We start from the raw sequence: 17,034 nt of genomic DNA, 5'->3' as shown, positions 1-17,034 counted from the left end.
CTCCTTCTAGTATCAAATTGCTAGAACTGATTTCACTACCGGTACTAGAGGTGATTTTTATAGTAGTGTTATGATATAGCGAAGCTGCTGGTGTGCACTCCATAAACTGCTCATCTCTCAACCATAGGACTTCTACTTATTCACATGCTATTTTTATGCACCTGCAGGGAGATCAAGTAGTATTAGTAAAGGTGTGACTACCAAACTCTGTGAAATTAATTGGCATATGCATGGTCAGTTCATGGTTCACTCTGCCACTGCATGCATGTGCACCAGCATACCGTCAGATGTGAACTATAAACCTTTCTGGATAGAGCGTATTTACCATCTTTAGGGAGAAACCACTAAATATAACCAAGGAAGTAGCTAAGATACCTAATTCAAAGTACTAATCATGGTACCTCTTTTCAGTCTAACATTTAAGAAGGGAAGATGGATTTGCAAATTAGATGTAAAGTCTAAATATTTCTAAAACATTAGAAATACTAGCTATTTAGCATCCTAGCATGTACGAATTTGATAATAAATTTAGCAGATCATAAGCTAGTCTTCAGAAGAAATGAAAAGTAATGGAAATAAACATAATAGGTTTCAGCGAATTAAGTTACTTCACCTTAAACTCCTCTAATGTATGGAAGTGTTTGTGCAAAAGAAAAGGTCAGCTTATACTTTGCATCCACTCTAAGCATCGAGAACACAAGTCCTACTCGACTACTCGTTTTGTTCAATTCAAGGAAAACCAAAGAACAGTGCAATCCTACACTGTGTACTTCAGAAGCGGAAATTAGAGCAAAGGTTGAAACCTGGACGAGAATGCGCGCGACATGGTCATTCAACGTTAATTGAAGACCAAAACTAATTGTGGTAACCGGTGGGTTCTTGTTCTTGATCCTTTCCCTAGCTAAGCAAGCACACGTGTTTTTTTTTTTTACTTTTAGTAGATTACTCTGATGGAATTTGAGTGAACTGGTCCGTCCGCATCTTCATGTCCATGGCTAATGCTACGTTCTCGCTTTTCATTACAACCAGATGTGATATGAAATTATGAATTAATCCACTCATATTACGGTGGCTCCGTTTTTACAGGAAGCCCGATCGATGCAATTTCCTTGACGAATGTGAATGATATCATGCAACACGAGACCTCCCAATACCTCCCAAGCTTACTATCGAAGCATGCCACCGGAGCGGCTTCCGCCAACCATTCATCCCTTGCTACATCAAAAGGAATTTTACTCGTCTCTCTCAGCTTTGCAGAAGCAACAGTGGTGTTGCGCTCCTTCACCTCCTCTCTTTTATGGACTGAAAGAAAATGAGATCACGTGAGAATGTACAATTTGATTACATCACATTATTTTCGTACTTGCTGTTCACTTCAATCTCACCTAACACTGCTCCATGTCATCAAACAATGGTGTAAATGCCAATTCTGTATCAGTGCCTTCAGGCTGATCGAGCTGAGAAGCTATAATCAGGTGACTGATTACTCTAAACATCACTTGGGGAGCTTCATTTCAAGATGGTAGATGAAGTACAAAAGCCACACATTGGAGACATACGCATTGGTCGACGTCGTCGCATCACTTCACTTCGCATAGGCACCTGTTTACTTTTACCAAGGTCCATGGGTCATGTCAAACTCAAATAACAGCAGTAATTAACTTCTTACACATACATAGAACCGCGTTCATGTGCACCAAATAACCACAAAAAAACTCCATAAAAGATTGTAGAGATAGGACTAAAAGTTGATCAAGCAACATCGTGAGAAGTTTCAAACTGAAATGAGCTTAAAACACGGAGCCCACCGGCCCTCTTGGATCCATTTGCGTGCAAGCTCATTCAAACTATTTCTGTATGATCTAATCTCTGCAAAAAAAAACTCAAGAAAAAATGATAGATGCAGGTACTGTGTTGCGAAGAAACATCTCATAGAATTGCATAATCAAATTTATTCTTGAGATTGATAAATTAAATAAGAGATGCACATGAGGTTTGGTCATTATTTGGAATATTGATCACCCTCTGGTTTGCAAAGCACTTACCTAGGAGGCTAGGACTCAGACCTCAAAAAGGATTTCATCACGAAAAGATTCTTGAGACAAGTTTTACAATTTCTAATCACCACGAAATCTCCCAATTCAAAACTGAAAGAGGTAGGATTGGAAATGTAAATTGTTCATGGTGCGTGGTGGTTGTTTCAAACTCCGGTGAAGTAAATCATCATGTCCCACCCAATTCCCTAAAAATATAATTGTGGGAAAATTTAACAGGTGTAAGGAATAGAATGTTGAAGCATCCTGAAAATTCGTATAGTCGAATAAGTTTGAAAGAGGGAGCTGTAACAAAATTAAGAAATAGTCATGGCTCTGAACATGAATCTGTTCAGCATGGCCATGCCAGATGATTTGGTATGCATCACAATTGACAAACAAGCGTGCTTGCTTGGTTTTAAGAATGAAAGTATCTTAATGAATCATAGTCCTAATTAATCGACTAGTCTTCTGTTCTCCCTGTTCTACTAGAATTGTTGTTTGGTATTGCCTCGGTCCGAAGAAGCCAAAAGGGTGCGCTCTGAAAGGGTTGCTTTCAGCGCAGCTTCTTTCTAGTAGACCTTTACATTTTCCTTGATCGTAGGACTTGGAACTTAGGTATGTGATAATAATCATCCGTAAGTATGTCATAACGATTATCATAGGCATGTGATGATCTGATGATGTAACATTAGAGCTCCTGGTGACTCTCAATCCTACCATGGCGAAAAAGCCTTTAGAAGGGCCTCCATGAAGAACCACTCGATCATCTCTCGGCCTTATTCTTCGTCTCGCTAATCTAGATTTGTCACCACTTTTCTACTGTTGTGCTCACTCGACTTTGTTGGAACATCATATTGGCAGTTGACACCCCCGCAATGGCCTTGTCACATGGGCACCTTCTGCCCATAGAAAGAAAAAATGGACCGGACCACTAGTTGGACCAGAAAAAATCCGGTCTGGTTCACTCAAACAATCGGTTAAGGGGATAAACGGACATCAGGAGCATATTTTTGTGAGCTATGGGGCTACACGTGGTCCCCAAGGTAACAGTTTGAAGGCCCCGAGCCTAAAACTACGGGTAAACGAGAAGGTTCGAACCCTGTTTTGTTGGTTTAAAGCCGTCGCCACTAGCCATGCAGCGCGATTTCTTTAAGTGGTTGGGTTCACGATCAAAATTGGCAGGATAAGGACACACCGATCATTAAATCGGTCTGACCACAATCTCCAAAATATAAATTGGATTTTACCATTGTGTAGCTCTCGTTGAGTAGATGAAAAGGGTTCGATTTGGAGTTCGGACTAGGTTATGACTTTGGGAAAATCTGCACCTAGGAAAACTAGTTAGACCGATTAGCCAAGGCGGTCAGACCAGTTTGGTCTGTGTAGTCCGAGCTAGGAGTTGTATTTTAACACAGAATTTGTTAGGGTTTCGACTCCTAATGTGGCAGCACCTCCTCTCCCAATAAATATAAAGGGTCACGATCGATTGGGGGCATCCAATCAATAAAAAACATTAGCAATCTACTATTTTGTCTTTTTACTTTTTCTCTTTGCCCTAGCTTTTCCAAACCTATCTTATTATTCTTCCTTCGTCTCTACGGCGTTTAAGGACGTTTTGGGTGGACTACCGACCCTAGAACAACCCAAGATGCACCTTCTCTGACGGGATCCCTCCCAGGCGAGCGTTTGTTGGTTTTCTTCACCGGGTTCGCCGGTGAACCGATCCGACCGGCCATCATATCGGTCTGACCGAAGTGTGCCGAGGAGCAGCCATGAGGCTCTCCGCACGTTGCAGGTTCGAGTACGAATTGTTGGTCCGATGTTAACGCCAAGTTGAAAGAAGTATACACGGAATACGTACATTGTTAAACCACGCTTCGACGGGTCAACCGCCATTGAACCGGTGAACCAGCAGCCTCACATGTTGGTTCTCTTTATGCTTTCGCCACTTGTGGCTGGCAATGGTACCGTCAGTCCGCCGCCACCTTGCCTCTCCATCCACTGTTGCCGCTGGACTACCTACCGCCGTAAGCTTTGCTCTAGATCTGCTAGATCAGGCAACCTGAACTCCAAACGTAATCACTTAGAGTTTGCCGCAGATCACCTGATGCGAAGAGGACAAAATTGTGTTCTTAAAGATATCTAAAACACGCATGTTATTACTTTTGGCAAAAATAATTGCAACAAAAGCCGACCTTTGTTTAAAACTAACTAGCAGAAATGCCCGTGCGTTGCTACAGGTCCTTGCTCTTCGCTTGTTCCTAATATGGATCCACACATGGAAATATGCACGTGCATTGCTACGGGCAATGGATAATTTCTTTTAATTTTGAACAATTACATAAAACAAAAATCAAGATTATAAACAATGAACAACTACTTCAGAGCATCAAAGTAAAGAAATTCAAATTGAAGTCTAACTACTTGTCATTCTATTAAGTGGCACAAAGAAAGTCAAATTACATTGCACAACACTTTCTGCTATAGGAAATCCTATGCCTTATGGTGAGTTCCAAGTAGAGATATGAATTGTAGCTGCATGTTAAATGAGCAAGAAACAATATGAAACAATACTGTCCAATTGTTTCGTACAATAATTAACCTATAAACAAGCATCTTCTTTGCTCTTCCATAGCACAAATGAATTTCAACATCCCTGTAGGATATTATTTGTGTGCTGCATTGACATCTAATCTTTTCCTTCAGAAGACAATGCTTGATGCACTCATAAAACACACACGTTAAGGTGCTGTGCCCCATTGTTTTAGCCTCCAGTAAGATGCAAGGGATATTATTTGTAGGAAAAAAGGTACTCCTATTTTACACGTAGACTGTGCATGATGCATCTAATGTCATTTTGAACTAAAACAATGGCACTAAATTTCTTGTATACTTCCCAACACTCCAAAGATAAGCCTTTACAAAGAAAAACCTTACAACAATTTTATAAATTTGAAAACAACATCATGTCGAGATTCGGGCAAAAGTAATCATAGTCTACAAACAGGCGTTTGTGATTCACATGTTCTCTTCAGCATCAGTCATTTTCTTTGTAAAAGATTGATCAATATGGGTGAATAGTAATGTAATTTAAACTTGAGACCTGTATAGCACACAATGGCATAAGCAAAGCATCATTTTGAAGTGTTACATAGTCATTTACAGAACACCTTTCTAAAAAAAGCTTAACATTAACTGGTTTTGATTAATGGGCCTATACCATTTGAAATAACCGAAACTAATTGTTATTGTCCTCGTAAAAATAAGTTTGATTTATCTCTATTTGGCAAAAGATCGTCTCACACTCTCGCTTCTGCAAAAGAAGGTACAAATGCAGCTCATAACGTCTTGCTAGCATTCTGAAATTTTTACCTAAACTCAATTTGAAAAGATTGTATAAATTCATAATAAACCCTAGGCAGAACTATAAAAAAATGATAATGGTTCTTAACAACTGATAGACTAATTATCTAGTTAACAACTTTGGGTCAACAGCCCCTTCTCTCTCACCAACTTGCACTGCCTGAGGCATTTGCAGAACAAAAGGAAGAACAAGAAAAGAAGAAGAAATTAAATAAACAAAAGAAGAAAAAGAAATATTTGCCTTAGAGGCTACCTAATAGCAGTTAACAAAATGCAAGTGTTTTCTATTTCCCCGAGTTATTTGCCGGCATTACGAGATGCACTATTGCACTCCCATTCAATTCTAAATCAAGTGAATGCAGATGACGTTGGGGTTGTGGTTTTAGTATTTCAAGCTCATCTAAACAACGTCAAACTTATTCAGGCAGGACAACATAGATTCTCTGTCATGCAAAACCAAACTAAGGAAACAACCTGCAGACTTCAGAGCACGCACTTGGTGAGGATTGGCAACCGGAGAGAAACAGGAAAGGGAGCAAAAGCGTGGAGAAGAGAAGTACGTGATACTTGAGCAACTGAGAAGCCTTGATTCTTCAAAAATCTTGCACCAGCTTTCCTTCCTTGGTGGAGTGCTGGAGGTGAGGGAAGGCTGCTGGAGTGAAGGGAGGAAGGGGTCTGTCCTGGCAGGTGCCGGATTTGGGGCGGCGGCTAGGGTTTCCCCTACCCTCCTAGAATTCAATTCTCCCTAATCCTCCCCCAACTGCTTTTTCTTTCCTCTCCTTTGGAAAAGACACCCTTTGAACTCCAGTTGGGCGCTGGGATGGAGGCTTCGGACACCTCAACAGCGAGACAACGCCATGGCAATGTACGAAAGACTCAACTTGATCTCCAACTGAGCGGCTGCAACAAACACAAGTAGAAACCAAAATTAATCAGATCTTCGCGCATAGAACGTGAATTGGGCTCGAGATAAATGGCCATTGGATTGGAGATTTGGAAGCGTGCGGGGTCTGATCTGTGTACCATGGAGTAGACACCGGCATAGGTGAGGCCCGAGCTGCCTCGTGGCGTCGCGTGCCGCCCAGCCGTCCTCTACCGCCGCCGTCGAGGCGCACTACCACGTGCTCTCTACATTGCCGCCGCTGCCGTTAGGCTAGATGGAATCGAGCTGCAATGAGTGGATGGGGATGGAATGCTGGTGGTGGAACAGAGCGAGGGGAGGCGGCTTCGGCCGAGCGCTGAAGGGTGGGGATGGAGTGAGGATGGCAGCTTTGTCGAGCGGTGGGGGTGGCGGGGGATGGAGCAAGGAAGACGGCGACGGCAGGGGATGGAGCGAGGGAGACGGCGGCTTCTATTTTGCAAGCCGCTGCGAGGCCGCTCCGCCGCCCAGCTCCCACCGCCCCTCCCTGCTTTCCGCCGGATCCAGATCCGGCGCGGGGCGCAGAAGAGAAGGCGGGCATATCTCGACGGAAGGGTGGCGGTGGGGGGAGCACAGAAGCCGGCGGCGGACGGGACTGCGGGGCGTAGAAGAGAAGCCGGTGGCGGATGGGAGTGGGTGTAGAAGAGAAGCCGGCGGCGGATGGGACAGCGGCGGACGGGACTGCGGACGGGACCTCCTTCGCCTCTCTGTTTTGGAGAAAGAGAAGCATTTTTCTCTTTAACCCCCTCTCTTCCCTCCTTTTTCCACCCGAGCCATTCCTCTCTTTAGAATATGGACTGCGGGTTGATTCCTTGAAAGTTGAGGGACTTTTTTGCAAAATGACCACGACGTACGATAACCCAGGCAGAGACGTTACTTGCTTTAATAATAGGTAAAGAAACAGACTGCTTATATATAACAAAAGTGCGATAAAATCAGTAAAACATTCTCTACGAAATTATGCCTATTTTTTCTCACTTCATTCCTTCCAAAGTTGTTCACTGAACATAGCCAAAAAAAAACCCAAATCCAAAGTTGTTTATTTTCCATTACTATACTACCGCAGCCAAATCTTCTCAGAAATCAAATCTCTAACTGTTCACTTCTTCAGGAAAGTGGCAAACTTTCATAGAACAGCTCTGAGATCTTAAATTCTCTCTGACATCTGTAGAAGAACTGATTCAGAGCTGCAAAAGTGTAATAACCAGTTAAATCATCTATATTCATCTTTCCTCCATGGAAACTCTGAGAGCAAAATGTGTAGGATCTCAGGACTTACAAACCATCGGAAGCATAGCAAGTCATACGATGCTTTAGCGCTAATGCACATCTCCAACGTGCAGTGGAACTAGGAGAAGCCGTGATGCAGTTTCAGATGATGACAGTTACGAACTTCTACTTGCATCTACCCACCACTCTTGTTCCTGTCTTGTTCCTGTGCCCCCTCAAGTGCTCACAAAAGGTAGAAGGGGTTAGGCAATTACCAAGCTGTCTTGTTCCTCTGCCCCTCAAGTGCTATTTTATGGACAAAAAGAGAGTGCAATTAACATCACACAAGAGATGAGATGGGAACTAGATCGATCGGAGCTTACCTCGAGTTCGCCTGCGCGTGACGGTGATTGGCGCAGCTTCAGCCCTCATCTCCGGCTGACCGCTCGTCCTCCTCCTCCAATCCGCTCCGGGATGCCACCATGCAGTCGACGACCATCACGGAGAGGCTGGCTGCATTTGCGTTGTATTGCGACGTCAAATATTTTTAACACTTCTTGATCTGAATTGCGGCGTCAAAATAAAGGAGAACGGAGGGAGCAGAAGGTTAGGCAATTGCCTCGTTTGATCAAAAAGAAAACAGCTCTCCCGAAGCCTCCCAAGCCTACAAGCACAGCGAGCCACTGAAAATTTCCTCAGCGAACAGCCCATGTCTCTCTTGGCTTAAAAGAAAAGTTCATGTCTCTAGTGTTACAACCTACAACACTCTGTTCTGCCGCCTCTACTGCTCTTTTATGGACCGAAAGAGAGGGCAGTATCACACAGGGAATGTGAGTAGTGCTAACAATTGACTCCATCAGGTATTCAGTGCCTGCAATTTCATTGAATGGGCACCGACCACTGATGATCCATTATAAACTCGTCAGTTAGCTGTGTATTCAGAGATCAGAGATGGTCAGGTTAGGTGACTCATGAAGAAATCTTGTGAAATTTCTGCTACTACCTTTTTTCGCTCAAACAGTAGATCAACAGCCACACATTGAGTAAAAATAAACCAATGCATTTTACTGGAAGTCATCAACAAGTAAGGTGCTATTTTTCTGTAATCCTTCCCAAAACCATACGCCAGGGCATACCGCTCTACATTGTCATGTAACCATTTCTTAGCCCAGAAGGGGGTAAATAAAGCAAATGTCCTAAACATTCTTGTACCCATATCCCACTAGAATGTAGAGAACCAATCACGCTACAGGTCACAGGAGTAAGACTACCAAGAACAAAGAGATTTACATGCGCAGCAGCGCTCATGAGAAAGTCAGAGGAATCGGCTCGGGATTAAGTCGTGAACCCTGATTGGGAAACTGTAGAACTCCTCATTTCTTGGGTCCGAGTAACCTTTGTGTCGGCGCAGGAATGGCATGAACCATGGGAGACCCCGGTCGCCGTCGAAGCCCCTAGCCTCCAATGTGTTGTCCAGAACAGATGCAACAATCAGCGCCACCGTTGGGCCAGAAGCAAACACGGTGTTTAAAATATCGTTGAACTGCATAAAGATATATTTAGATGTCAAAATTCAGGCATAGAGAATTCCAAGACCCAACCTGCATAACTGAAGCATCCAGTTACAGCGCAATAATGTAGCATGCAGAAAATGAAACAACACATGCAGATGGTAGATGGGTGATGCAAGTATACAAAAATTGTAAATGTAACAGGTGTAAAAGGAGATGCTTCAAATACCCATCCAGCATTTGTTCGGGCAGGTCCACGGCCAGCAGAAGAAGTATATTCATTGAAGTACTGAGGGACTGAGATGCCAAGGAACAACGAGAGTCCAATGATGTAGATGTTCCTCATCGAGTTCTTGTTGGCAAACTGCATGAATGAGACTCCCACAGCAGCTGATGCCAACAAAAAATCATTCATTAGTCAATGAATGATGAACGGTAACAAGTTTGAGCTCTAGAAGCAAGTCCTACTCACCTACGATGCCAAACAAGATGCAGTAAATTGCTGCAAAGATTGGCAGTGGAATTGATGCAAAGAAGGCCCCAAACTTCCCTGTAAGAATGGTAGTTCACAATTTTAGCAAAAAAAATGAACATTTTAATTCTAGGAAACCAAATGCAAGAACAAAAGGTTACCAAATATGGAGAAAAATATCATAAATCCAGTTGATATCTGGATCACTCTCCTACTTCCAACTTTCGTCAGCCCAAGGAGACCAATGTTTCCCCTACATTTTTTTTAGCACAAGCAGTAACGTTTAAGCATCTCTTTTAAAAATAATCACTTGAATGTGGTAGAAATTTATCCAGCAAAGTGTTCCTAATAATATCACGTACTTAAAAACAATCCATTGAATCTTATTTGAGCCTTCTGGGGTAGCATGTTCTGGGTTCAAGCACAAAACTTGTACGTGCATTTTTGGGAACCATGGTGGAAATTGCAGGTTCTAGAATCTGATCTACAATTAAAAAAACACAGGTAGGGGATAAAAGTTAAGATTACTTACACTGATACGGATGAACCTGCTGGAGCACCAAAGATCCCCTCCAGGAACATCCCAATACCCTGCATGAAAACATTTTATTAAGAGGCTAGAAAATTTTGTAAGCAAATGATCATATATCACATTTGTGTAGGCAACTACACTAGAAGTTATACAGCATATGCACCAGTCCAAGCATTTTGGTTAGTAACAAAGGAAAACCATTAAGATAATTTACAAATAACTAAATCAAATGTCTCATTTACAACTTGTCAAAGATAATTAAACTAGTTTCCTGAATCCATTTTCAGATGGAAAGCAGAGCTTTTATTTAGGACAGCGACAAATGATGTAACTATACAGTGTAGCAACCCTAGTCCTTAACTCCTTATAAGAGAAACTCTGGAATAGGTCCAACCTGCAAGCCAACACTTCGACTAAGGACATGACCTGGAGGTGGTGTAGCACCTGCTAGACGTGCAGTTGCAAAGTGTGCTCCAGTTGACTACAAAATACATAACATCTTTAAATAAGAAAACTGAAAAAGAAGATACAACAAAAGGATATAGAGATATGAGAAAAGCATCAATTCATAGTTTTAACCTCAAAGGCTGCAACAAGTACAGCACCCATCATCCCAAATGAATGACCAGCGGTGAAGATTGGCGTACCCCATTGGAAAGGGTATGGAATTTTAATCCTACAAGAATATGCATGCAGAAAATAAATTACAATGCTTCTTCAAAAAAAGCAGCTCTTAAAATTTGATTAAGAATCATCTTTGTGGACCGTACCATGGTGCAGATGACATCAGGAAAGACTTATCAGTGCGGCAGTGCAGCTGCGTCTTAAGTGAAACATGGTTGTAGGCACCCGCAGCAGTAAGGATAGCTGCAAAGGCCCACACAATGCCAATACAAAGAAGCAAAGAATACCTCTCAAACAAGAAGGTGATCCGCTCATGGATATGACTGAAGTAATGTGGCACATACTGCACACAGCATATCAAATCATTAGTCTCCTATCTCATTCATAACAGTGATATAGGGCTATGATATGAATAGATGTTTCACTCAAAGTACATTTTACAGAGATTAAGTCATTACCTGCTGCACAATCACCGCAAGAATTAGCATTGGCAGCCCAATCTCCACACATTTACCCACCTAAATTGACAATGAAATATTAAAGAAAGGTTCCTTTTGTTGTTTTTTTTCATAAGCTGCATTATTTTGCTGTAAAAGCACAGGAACAATACCTGGGGAAAACCAAGTTCAAATAGTCCAAGACCAACGACACAAACAACAGGGGTCATTATTACAGGACTGAATTTCCTGCAGATGAAATTATCTCAGTGTTATTATCTTGGCACATATAGCATGAGAGGGCTAAGGTTCTCACTCTAAGAACAAGTACTATAAGATGCATACTTGGCATATGCCCCCCATACTGTGCTGAACCCAAGAATCATGTTGAGGATGGAAGCAACAATCAGAGCTCCTTGTGTTGTTCTCATTGTGTGGACAAATCTCTGCAAATGCCCTAATAGGTTACAAATATTTGTATTACAAAGTCAACAATATTTAACCAATTGATCCTAAAGAAGTGATCATGCTCCAAACAAGATTTCCCAAATCCCAATAAGGAACCTTGATAAGCATCCACTTCAAACCCAAAAGTATAAATTTAAGCAAATGAGCATCACTCTACCAGGTGATTATTTGTAAAGTCATTTGGATCCATCTCTCTGGCTATTGATAGCACTGGGACAACAAATGCAAAGGAAGCATTCATAATTGTTGGAAGTCTCGTTCCAACAAGTGTTTGCAGCAGCGTATTGATGCCACTCATAAAGAGGAACGATTGAATAACTCGAGCCTTATCCCCCTGTCAGTAACAAGGACCAATGTGAGGTGGAGAAACACTAAACCTTCAAAAGGAAATTTTACTTATGTGTGAAATCAGGTAACTACTAAATTAACACTTACAGCGTTACCACCCATTGCAGGAACAATAGTTGATGCGAGCATAACGGTAGAGCCCAACATCACAAGATAGTGAAGGAATGCAAGTGCTGCCACCTGAACTGAAGATTAAGGCAACAAAAGTAACTGAGTAAGCATAAACTTTCCATATCTTAATCATGTATAGGATCCACACGAGTAGTAACATTTCCAGCAGTTCAGTTTGTACCTAAATATCTTGATATACAAAAATAACTCAATACTACAGTGGATGCACCTTGAAAAACGGCAACAGACAAGACTAGGAATCATCCATTACTCTAAAAACTAGGAATTTATTATCCATGCCGCTTCCTTTTCAATACTTTATCAGCACCATTTCTTTCTATAGCAATGGATGGAATGTTTTGAGTCATTAAGTTTCATGTCCAACTGAACATACTACCCTATAACAATCAGAGGCTACACTATTCTGAGAATAGCAACTTACAGATAAGCAAAATATACACCAGTAAACGACAAACTCTTAAACAAGACAGGGGCTTTCGCAACATCAATGCATCAATCAACTGAACAAGCTATTGTATACCAATCAAAGGTACATTATTCCGAGAAAAGCTACTTACAGATAAGCAAAATATTCGCTGGTAAACAACAAACTCTTAAACAAAAAAGGGGCTTTTGCCATAAATAAATCAATCATTCGTGGAAATTCTCAGAAACATATAAATATACATTAACAGGCTGGATTAGGAAAGTCGCATACAAAAGTGAGGCAAAGAAACATTTAGCATGTCAGAAAACAGCATGTCAACTAGGAGTATAATACAGTCACAAAAGCAACGGAAACTCCCAATTTAAAATCCATTCAACGTGATGACTGATGAAATCATCTGGAGCTCAAGTCTAAGCAGCCCGTAATCAAATCTTTCTCCTGATATCTTCGAAATTATTTTCCAGTCATGCTAGTTGAATAGGAGGGGAAACCCCAAGTAAAAGAACAGAACAAACTCTGCCTACTTCAAAGCATTGAACTCCCTCACTCTAGTACACCAAAGCAAGCATGTAAGGGCGCCTTACCCCAAGACGGATTGGAGTGGACGCAGTAGGCGAGATGGTGGAACTGCTCATGGGGCGGGTGGATGGCGCCGGTGCCGACGGCCGGTGCCATCATGGGCTGCATCGGCATCATGGGCGGCGGCGCGGCCACCGGCGGCGGCGGCGGCTGGTTCGTCTCCCCCATTGAATCAGCAACGTCACGGGAACGCCCACTCCTCCTCCAGACTGCAGCAACACAAGAAAGAGGAACCGAATTACAAACCTAAAAGCTCTCACCTTTTCCTGGAAGCTTCCTATTGATTACTCGGATTTGCGTGACGTAGTTAAGGCAATTAAAAAGACGCAATTTCTAGCGATTGGTGCGGAGAGAAACCAGCAAAGAAAACCGGTGGTCAGAGAGCAGCACTCAAAGTTCGCAACCTTTTCTTCTTCACAAACCGAAAAAAAATGTCAGCTTTCTCTGAAGATTGCTCAGGAAAGAGGGCGCAAGACTTCAACTTTGCTGCTTCTAGTGTCTCACGCTAGTCTCGGATGGAGTGTCGTACTGTCATGCAGCAAAGGACTCAATGGGCCAGATAAGATTCAGATTTGTGGGAAGATTCAGAGGTAAATCTTGGGGAATAAAAGCCAGGACCTATACCGATTCCTCTTTTATTGTCCCACAATTGGCTCGACAGGGACAAGCATAGGAACGCCGAGGAGGAAGAACGGCTTGATGGAATGGGAGCTTCACTCTAAAGATTCGATTCGCGGGAGCTTGTGTCAAAGAAGTTGCCTCTAAACAAATGCAGTGAAAAGGATGCACGAATTCAAAAACCAACACCTCACATCAGCACACTGATAACTAAAATAAGAGCAAAGTTGCAAAAAAAATCCAAACCAAACCGCAGAAACAAAGGAAACCCAGTAAGCAAAAACTCACGAATTCAGAAGCTCGGGCCGCTGGTCCCTCGCTCCCGCCTCTCGAAAAGCAAGAACTTTCCAGAGAATCCAGGGAGATTTTTGAGCGAGGGGAGGAAAGCTGTGCGGGAAGCAATCAGTAAAAGGCCTCGCCTTTCTATTCCCCTTTTCTCCCCCTTCGCTTCTTCTCCACCTTTCTGCCTATTCTTATCTCCTTCCTATGGCCCCCTCCTCTCTCGATATCCAGCGGCGGCGCGCGCAACAGGACAAACGCGGGATTTGTAGCCTTGCTGGAGCTCAGGAAAAGATTCGCAAATTCGAAAATCTCCTCCTCCTCCACCTCAACCTTTTTTGACTACTTTGTAATTAATCAGCCGTGTTTCTTCCTAAGCACTCTGCTAATCGCAAGCATCCAAAGAAAAGTGAAGCACTAGATGGTGCTGAAGAGCAAGAGGTGTTCCACTGTTGGAGGCAAGGGCAAGCAGAGTGCTTGTGATGGATGGAGATGGGTTGATGGGTGGATGGATCTGGGCAGGAGTGAGGACGACTGGACTGCATTAACAATTCTTGGTTTTGGGAAGATGTATTGAATGCAACAGATTCCGAGGATGGGGAGAGTGTCTTGTGGCCAGTGGCCACACCACACCACAAGTGAGGTCAGTGCTCAGTGTTCACAGCTTCACTCCACTCGACCACTCCACATCGGCGGCTCAGTTCCACCCTCTGCTTCCTTCCTTCCTCCTCTACGGCTCGGGTACATCTCTACTATTTGGTCCTGTGAGTCCTTCGATCCGGAGTCCTCGTACGACGACTCACGACTGGATGCAAATTGAAGTAGTGCCATGCATCTGACATTACCAGCGTATAAACGTACAATAGACCAGCAATCTTGAAATCTTTCTCTTTCAATCTGTCTGGATCTTCAACGTACAGCGTGTTTGACCGTGTTGTCGAGATTTGAGTTGCTGCACGCGTGTCTGTCGAAACCATCATTTTGAACTGAACGCCACAGATCAGGCACAGGGGGCTTCCGTCGCAGAAGATCAGGTGCCGTTACTATTTTCCCTGGCCTGACAGGTTAAGCATGAGCCTTTCAGGTAGTCTGAACCACTGGCCATTTCTTTAGCGTGTTTGACCTACAGTCTTGTACACTAAAAACTGGTTGACGCCTTGCTGGCTTCTTCATAACCGTTAGAATGCATGCCTCGCTTGGCAACAGATTAGTGGCACTAATCAAATGATCAAGGCCTCATGAATCATGATCCTGGCACTACACTACAGACTACACTACGAGGTCGTTTCACTTTTCTTTTCTGAACGGTAGTATCTATTGCACTTTCGATGACAGGGACCCAACCTAACCTTTGTGAAGTAGTGCTGTGCCAGATCAGATGGGTTGTGAGATTTGGCAATTTGCTTTCTGGGTCTAAAGTTGGCATGGAAACGGAGAGGAACGAAGGAGCAGGCTAAAGGTGTAGCTGCTACCACACCAGACAAGAGCATATTCCTATCCTTGGCAGCAAGTGCTGTTTTTTTTATTGTTGCTTTTTTTTAACCTGAGAAATGGTAGTTTCGTGTTACTTAAGAAATTGTTATCCTCACAAAAAAATAGAAATGTTCAGTACTAGTAGAATGAGCTCTTTTTACGGTGCTTTTAAAGTACCATGTACCTGGAGGTACTTGGAGGTACCTTGTGCTTTAATTTTTAAATTATGAAAAAATAAATTAAATTGATTGTTCGTTCCACTATTTTTATACTTGATCCCACTAAATTAGTACTTTCTCTTTAGGTACTTCATAGTACTTTCTTTGTTTCCACCGTTCTATTTCTCAATATGGATGACTCTTTTTTTTTCGAGCACTCTAAAATCTCTCCTCGTAGAATATTTGCTCGATTTAGAGGAAGCAAAGGTCGGCACCGACTAGGGTGGTGAGGGGGTTAACTGTGTATACTGGGCATCGAGCAGGCGATTTAGTAGTACTTTTATTTTATTCATTTTTTACGATGATGGGTAGTTTATTTTATTGAGAAAGCAATTAAACAATTGTATTTCTCCAAGTGAATTTTTGGGTTCAGTTAATTAGTAACGCGCCGTACATCACGCATCACGTCATGGAGAGCTAAAGTAGGATAGGAACCTTGCGATGCAATTTACACGCGGTTCCTGTATTGACAATCCGCCGGTGACACAGGAAAACGAGCAAAAGTGCAAGGGGTGAGTGGTACAGGGTATTTCAGTTTTTGGATTAGTAATTCTTTTTTACCCTCCTATTTCCATTGCTACGAGTAGGAGAACTTCTGCCCTCTCGTCGTCAAAATAGTGATGATGGAATTTTCTTCCAGACCATATATTGGCGCCAAAGACCTCGAGTTCATGCCTGTTTACCAAATTTTAGCCGAAACCGCCTTGTCATTTCGCCGACGAAAATGAACAAGTTAACACGACTCATGTCGATCTCAACGAACAAAGTGTGTGTCCTGGGCGGCTGGTCAACCTTGGGATACGAGACGATTTGATGTTGAAGTAGAGAAACCCATAGGTCATTTTGCATCCCATATTTTCTTGAATCAGACCTTATTTAGTTGACAAAGTTTGGAGGTGTCAAATTAGCGTTTCGTTTGTATTTGTGAATGATTGTCCAAACATTGACTAATTAGGCTCAAAAGATTCGTCTCGCAAAGTACCACAAAACTGTGCAATTAGTTTTTAATTTCGTCTACATTTAGTACTCCATGCATGTACCGCAAGTTTGATGTGATGGAAAATCTTCTGCGATTCCTATTGTACTCGACGAAATGCCGGGTCTCGCCGGAAGCCCCAAAGTGATTCTTCACTGATCCACATAAACCAGCTCACTGCCAGGCCGCGCCCCACATCAACGGCCGGCCACCTTGTCCTCTTCAACTAGCTACCTTGGATTCCCATTCCTGACCCTGTCTGGCTCCTCCGTAGACACTCCACGCCAGCTCCAGATCCGCGTCCTGACTCAAGACCAACAAACATATTCGCCGGCCATGAATGTATAAGAGAGAATGAGGCGGTCGGTGACGGCGGTGATCGCCATCCGCGTCGGTGGTGCTGGCTGGATCAC

The 17,034-nt window shown here is 42.8% G+C and overlaps 1 protein-coding gene and 1 long non-coding RNA gene across 3 annotated transcripts; both read right to left on the bottom strand.

Annotated features, from left to right (window-relative positions):
* Nucleotides 1–1,017: 1,017 nt before the first annotated feature.
* On the bottom strand, nt 1,018–7,049 carry LOC105913931. Its single transcript, XR_001163539.2, has 4 exons — nt 6,423–7,049; nt 4,232–6,299; nt 1,386–4,140; nt 1,018–1,302 (listed from the first exon to the last, which is right to left on the bottom strand). It is a non-coding gene; the product is annotated as an uncharacterized LOC105913931 (long non-coding RNA).
* A 1,517-nt stretch (nt 7,050–8,566) lies between these two features.
* Nucleotides 8,567–14,474, bottom strand: LOC101770523 (nucleobase-ascorbate transporter 3). 2 transcript variants are annotated; one of them, XM_004962963.4, is made up of 15 exons: nt 13,964–14,474; nt 13,063–13,266; nt 12,007–12,104; nt 11,729–11,905; nt 11,449–11,549; nt 11,277–11,352; nt 11,125–11,184; nt 10,813–11,009; nt 10,622–10,718; nt 10,437–10,523; nt 10,043–10,101; nt 9,672–9,763; nt 9,511–9,588; nt 9,268–9,428; nt 8,567–9,070 (listed from the first exon to the last, which is right to left on the bottom strand). In XM_004962963.4, exons 2-15 carry the CDS (start codon nt 13,223–13,225, stop codon nt 8,843–8,845), a joined length of 1,674 nt encoding a protein of 557 aa, XP_004963020.1. In that variant the 5' UTR covers nt 13,226–13,266; nt 13,964–14,474; the 3' UTR covers nt 8,567–8,842. The 2 variants fall into 2 exon arrangements, with proteins under 2 accessions (XP_004963020.1, XP_004963021.1); XM_004962964.4 differs by lacking the exon at nt 13,964–14,474 and adding an exon at nt 13,462–13,657.
* Between the last annotated feature and the right edge of the window lie 2,560 nt (nt 14,475–17,034).

Source organism: Setaria italica, chromosome III (assembly GCF_000263155.2).
Source record: "Setaria italica strain Yugu1 chromosome III, Setaria_italica_v2.0, whole genome shotgun sequence".
NCBI classification, from domain to species: domain Eukaryota; kingdom Viridiplantae; phylum Streptophyta; class Magnoliopsida; order Poales; family Poaceae; genus Setaria; species Setaria italica.
The sequence above is the reverse complement of the archived record's forward strand: the minus strand, read 5'-3'. Positions and strand labels throughout refer to the sequence as shown.

Excerpts from the sequence above, each read along its gene's own strand:
- LOC101770523 (XM_004962963.4), bottom strand. The coding sequence starts at position 13,225 with ATGGGGGAGACGAACCAGCCGCCGCCGCCGCCGGTGGCCGCGCCGCCG. Across the intron at positions 11,906-12,006 it reads CTGCAATGGGTGGTAACGCT|GGGGATAAGGCTCGAGTTAT; the intron begins GTAAGTGTTAAT and ends TGTTACTGACAG. Across the intron at positions 11,010-11,124 it reads TTGCGGTGATTGTGCAGCAG|TATGTGCCACATTACTTCAG; the intron begins GTAATGACTTAA and ends TGCTGTGTGCAG.